The 6,000-nt window shown below is 46.6% G+C and overlaps 2 protein-coding genes across 2 annotated transcripts in view; one reads left to right on the top strand and one right to left on the bottom strand.

Moving 5' to 3' along the window:
* Nucleotides 1–1,717, bottom strand: part of BCCIP (BRCA2 and CDKN1A interacting protein) — a 19,591-nt gene extending 17,874 nt beyond the window's left edge. Inside the window, 2 exon segments of the mRNA XM_026651063.1 lie at nt 1,503–1,658; nt 1,661–1,717. Of these exon segments, the coding sequence (XP_026506848.1) occupies nt 1,503–1,658; nt 1,661–1,702 (198 nt within the window). The 5' untranslated portion in view covers nt 1,703–1,717.
* A 1,009-nt stretch (nt 1,718–2,726) lies between these two features.
* UROS (uroporphyrinogen III synthase) overlaps nt 2,727–6,000 on the top strand; it is a 37,475-nt gene continuing 34,201 nt past the window's right edge. The window contains 1 exon segment of the mRNA XM_026650953.2: nt 2,727–3,132. The gene's annotated coding sequence lies outside the window, so the exon portion shown is untranslated.

The raw sequence follows: 6,000 nt of genomic DNA, 5'->3' as shown, positions 1-6,000 counted from the left end.
CGCGTCAGCAGGTAAATAAAACTGGCCCGGCACGCCAGGGTGCTTACCCTGGCGAGCCGCGTGCCGAATGTTGCCGACCCCTGCACTATGATGTTAAAAATAACAGCATAGACATTCCTGCTTGGGCTGGAGATCAGATTTTGAAACCCGGTGAGGGGAGTGGGTTTCAGAGCCCAAGTGGGAACATCTACACTGCTATTTTTAACATGTAGCGAAGGCCCCACAAGCACAAGTCTGGTCTCTGAGACTTGCTGCCACAGGGATTTCTTTTTTTTTTTTTTTTTGGCAATGTAGATATACCCAAGAGATCCCATCATGTAAAGCTAACTCAGTGTTACCATGATTGAAACATACCTCACTCCCCCAATCAAAACAGGGTCTTAGGTTGTGTCTTCACCAGGAAAACAAGTGTCTTCTTAACTAGAAGTAAAATCCTAGAAGTCAAGGCAGTTTGTAGTTTTCACATGTTTTAGTGTAACTTACACATCTTCTGGGTGTGGTGTTTTGCCCCATCTAGTGGCACCGAAACCACTCAGAGCAGGGGTGGGCAAACTTTTTGGGCCGAGGGCCACATCTGGGTGGGGAAATTGTATGCAGGGCTGGGGCAGGGGGTTGGGGTGTGGGAGGGAGTGCGGGGTATAGGAGGGGGTGCGGTGTGCAGGAAGGGGCTCAGGGCAAGGGATTGGGGCAGAGGAGGGGTGTTAGGTGTATGAGGGGGCTCAGGGCAGGGGGTTGGAGTGCAGGAGGGGTGCAGGGTGTGGCAGGGGGCTCAGGGCAGGGAGTTGGGGTGCAGGAGGGGTGTGAGGTGCAGGCAGGGGGCTTAGGGCAGGGAGTTGGGGTGCAGGTAGGGTTCAGACTCCGGCCCGCTCCAGTGGCAGTGGCGTGCACCGGGGCCAGGGCAGGCTCCCTGCATGCCTGCCCTGGCCCCATGCCGTGCTGCTCCAGAAAGTGCTGCGGCCCCTTGGAGGGGGGGGGCGGGGGGAAGAGGGTTCTGGGGCCCTGGCCCTGGCCCGCCCCCCGGGGCCCGTCCCCAAGGGCGGGGGGGGGGGGGGGAGGGGAGTGCCTAGAGGCAAGGGCAACGCACAGAGCCCTTCCCCCACCCTGCCCAGGGGCCGCAGGGAAGTGGTGCCGGCCACCTCTGAGAGCGGCGCGGGGCGCCATGGGGGGCAATCCCGCAGGCCGGATCCAAAGCCCTGATGGGCCAGATCCAGCCTGTGAGCCATAGTTTGCCCACCCCTGACTTAGAGAGAGATTAATGAGTCTGCTCTAAAGCCTTAGCTAAGAGCAACATGGCTGTTAGCTCATGTATTTAGCTCCAGAGGTCCCAGGTTCAATCCTGCCCACTGACAACAGAGGTCTGCCGGCGTTACATTAGCAGGTCTAGCTGAAGACTTTACGGAAGCCTTGTCTGTAATTTGACCTACTAACTCACATGAAAACTACAAACTGCTTTGTCTTCTAGGATTTTACTTTGAGTTAATTAAATTCAGTTAAAAACCCACCCTTTTCCCCCTACTGAAGAAGAGAGAGTGTATTTTCACTACGGTGTTCACTGAGCACACTTTCAACTTCATGCAGCTCTGGAAGTACACACTGAAATCAGTACAGAAATAATCAATTTTCTGGTATCCTATGTGGTTTTCTCTCTTCCCTGTTTCTTCCATGACTGAAGAAATTCTTTTCTCAACAAGTTGTCATCCATGGTCCTACAATTTGAATCTACTTAGGCAGACCCTTATCCCTGTGTGGCTTCAACAGGGCTCCATATAGATGTAGGGATTTATCCATGTGGAACTGATTGCAGGCTTGGAGATATAAACATTAAAAAGTAAAAATATATAGAAGTTAAGGCTCTAGCAGTAACCAACTCATTACACACACACTGCATTGTGGATTGCTATTTAAGCTGTTAAATGTATATTTTAATATAGTCTGGTCCTAAAGCAGGCCTCCTTGATACTACAGCTTGTTCTGCATTGCAGAATTGGGGCCATAGAAAATAGGTATTTCCTTGAATTGGTGCGATCAGGACCAGTACATGCCATATGGGCAAACAAATGTTGGTATTATAATCTTAATATTATGAGATTGCTTACATTTCCTAACTCTGAACTGTTCAATTTTTTAACTTTAACTTTGCATTTAAGCTTTCACAATTAGTATTATTTTAATACACATAAAACCCAGTACATCAAACACTGACATCACCCTCTCTCAACCTAAGCACTTGAGCCTGTTAGCTGGCCTTTCTTGATTTTCTAGTTTTGCTAAATTTACTTTGCTTTGCTCCAACAAAAATATTAGCTTAAAAATACTGCATGTTGCCTGAAAACTGCATTTAATGCTGAGTCTAGGAGCGGTTGTTTTTGTTTTTCCAGGAAGGGCAGAGATAATAAATCAAAGTTACTCTTCAGGAAACAAAAATGGGGAGTAGATTAACATGTAGAAAGACAGACTCGAGAAAGGAAGGGTGAGAGATTATAAGAGGGACACACGGGGATAGCATAGTACCTCCTAGCTGCCCTATAGTACTTTCACCTGCAGAGCTCAACGCACTTTCCATAGGGCGCAAATTTAGCAACCCCTCCCCCAAATTTACAGCTGAGGAAACTGAGGCACGGGCTGGTGACACGTGTAACTGGGGCTGAGATTAAGAAGGGGACAGGGAGAAGAAGAGCGTAGCCCCGGTGCTGTGGGAAGAGGGGGCAAGGGGCAGAGGGGCAGCAAAAGAGGGAGGGCGGCCCTGGCAAGGGGGCCGTAAGACAGAAGGGCTCCGGGACCCGCGGGAGGGGAAGGCAGAGCGGGCCCCACGGCCCACGCGGGTGGGGCGGCTCTCGCTGGACCGGGAGCCCGCAGAGCGGGGCCTCCGGCCCTCTCGCCAGTCACCTCGCTGATCTCTTCCTCCTCGGAGGCCGAGTCCCCCTGCTCCGAGTCCGAGTCCTGCTCCTCCCCGTCCGGCTCCCGGCGCTCGGGCGGCCCCGGCGCTCTCCGCTTGGCCCGGGTAGCCATGCCGCTGCCCCGCCGCCGCGCGCAGGCGCCCCGGAGCCGGAAGGCCGCAGCGCGGAGGAGGAGCAGGCGGCGGACTGGGGCGGCGCACAGCGGGCCCTGGCGACGGGCGGCCCCCGCACGCAGGTGAGCGGCGGGATGGGCCCGGCCGCTGCCCAGCCTGGGGGCTGTGACTGAGAGCGGGCCGGGGAGCCGTGCGCTGCGGCGGGGCCCGTTAAGCGGCGTCCCGGAGGTGGCTGAGGGACACGGAGATGGGGTGGCGGGGCTCCGGGTGGGTGCACAGGGACTCGGAGCAGGAAACATGGCAGGGTGCGGGTGGGGGCGAGGGCATGAAGGTGCAGGATCTGCGGGACACGGCAGCAAAAATACCGGCCCTGCATCCTTGTGTGAAGTCCGGGAACTTGACGGCAGAACAGCCCTGCCTCCCTGCGCAGAGTCTGGAAATCGGCCACTCTGTCACAAGGGGGTTGCCAAACCAAAGGGGTTTAAATGCTATGAATAAATAAAATCAACGCTCCGATTTTTAAGGTTTCATTTTTTTGTTTGTTTGTTTCTGTAATTTCTTAGTCCTGGAGGTTTCTAGTGATACGTGGCATCTGACATGGTAGTTAAAACCTTACTTTCTAATGTAAAAAATCAAGCAGAGCCCTCCTCCACCTCACTTTTTAGGCCTCCATTATATATCATAAAAGAACAAAAAAGGGGCAAAAGCCCCTCCCTCTCCCTCCTCCCTTTGCAGGTCACTTTATGCAATTTACATTAGCACTGAAGAACAATCTTTGTAATGATGGCATTTTGAAACACCTATGAAGGAGGGACTCTTTGTATTAGCCAAGGGTGGAAGATTGGCTTCAGTTACTTGTTTTAAGGCAGGGGTAATCAAATACTTTTTGTCAAGGTCCACATTTCTTGCTCAAGGTATAGTGAAGGTCCAGACTCCAGAGAAAATAACAAAAAAAAGATAAGTAAATGAAAAGATTTTGGAGTCTGTTGAAAAAGCATCTGGTGGTCCGTTTTAAGGGTTTAACTTTTAGACAAAGAATTGACAGTGGGAACATTTCTGCTTCATTTCTGATTTCCAGATGTAAATCGACAGCTACTGAGCAAATGGACTTCATTTTTCATTGATTCTTCTTTACAGAAACTTTTTTTTAATGTTGGTCACAAGTTTGTGTATATCTCTTGAGAAATGGAGATAATGTAAAGAAGCGTAATGTTTAAGTATATGTGCGAACTCATTGAATATATTGCCAAGGAAGTTGTTTGTATTATTCATGTATTTCCTCCATTTCTAGGATACATATTACTCTTCTATATAGCAGAAATGTCTCACAGGGTTCTATACTCTTTCCGTTTATTCAGCGGGAATCCAGCTGTTCAGAATAATAATTCATTAGCCAATTTCAGGGGCTCCTTCTCAGAGTCTCAAGGACTTGAAGAATCCATTATAAATACAGATTATTATTTCTGTTTCTGTGGCACCTATAACACATTGTAATAAGTTGCAGAAGCTGTTACTTTTAAAAAGTATTATTTCTAAAGGAAATCCAATTTATAGTTTAAGTACTGATGGCATATTCACTTAGTCATGGAAGTACAAGTTCAGCAGTAACAGCTGTTTCAACATTTCTGGTTTGGGAATACCATATTCAACATGCATATTTTCCCATTCTCGGCTTCTTGGCCGTCTATACTCATCCCCATCTGTTAGGGTGGCATTGTGCCTACATTCACGGTGATGTCAGTTGTCCTAGGGCATAATTGCTAAGAAAAATGAGTTTGGATAGGCTGTAGCCAAAACAATGCAAGGTTTGTCTCTTCTATAGGACATCCCTGCTGCGTGAGAGCATTGCCATACTGGTGCATTATATCACTTTATATTTGATCATACATGTCAATATATTTGCCACATAAACCTGCCTGAACTGTGAAGGAAAAGACGACACAAGGTTCAGAGAGATCTGTAGCTGCTTTTACAGCAGGTGCACCAAAGCCCCTGAAAGGACACTAGCATGGCATGACAAATATTACAGGAGTGCACAAATCTGCAGCTGCTCTAGCCCAAATTCTGTTTTCAGTCACACACTTTGCAATCCCTTTGAAGTCAATAAAGTAGCTGCCTTCTGGCAGAAATTAAAGCAAGCCAAAGACGTTCATGGTATCAGGAGCAAGCAGGCTTACTTAAAGTAAACCAGATGGCTGAGTCCAAAACATAAGTTGTGTGATTTCTGTGTAAAGTGGGCATTCAGCTAATTGCATATTAGAGTAGTTTGTGATATTATAAGACTTTTCCCAATAATTTTTCTTTAGTTTTAATATATATTTTGCCCATAAGCACTAAACAGTGGAATTCATTTGATAGTTGGAAGCCTATAATAAGCTTATAAGTATGGATACTTACCTGTTTATTATTATTCTTCAGTATTTGACACACAACAGGCTACATGATGGGGAGACAATTTGGTTCTGACTACATCCAAAACATCAATGACAACTCCCCTCCTTCCAGAATGCACCTGAATCAACTTTATGATTTTATTCTGGGGTTTTGTAACTCTAGTTTGGCTTTTTTACTCTTCCCTAGTAGAATTATTGCCTTGGGACGATTTTCATTTTTTCTTAGATTTACATTTTTGATGATTTCATTTTTAGTAGTATTAAACATTATACATCTATCTTCAAAGAGGTGAAAGGATTTTTTAAAATGTCATTATATGTATGCCATCTATTATTTAAAGTACATAATTAGTGATGTATATTTTGGAAAAGTTTGTAAGTTCATGTTGCGGTCAGAGTTTAGGTAATTTATGAAGTGTGTGTGTCACTATTGTTAAGAGACTGTATGAACTATAAGGATATTGGAGTACATATATGTTTCCTTAATAATAATTTCAATATGTTCTAAGGCTTAGGCTGTTGGGTTTTTAATTGTAATGTTCTTTTTATGTAATTTATATAACAGTTGTAGTAATTACTGGAACAACTTTTAAGAGT

This window comes from Terrapene carolina, unplaced genomic scaffold, assembly GCF_002925995.2.
Source record: "Terrapene carolina triunguis isolate 2854851 unplaced genomic scaffold, T_m_triunguis-2.0 Scaffold95, whole genome shotgun sequence".
NCBI classification, from domain to species: domain Eukaryota; kingdom Metazoa; phylum Chordata; order Testudines; family Emydidae; genus Terrapene; species Terrapene triunguis.
The sequence above is the reverse complement of the archived record's forward strand: the minus strand, read 5'-3'. Positions and strand labels throughout refer to the sequence as shown.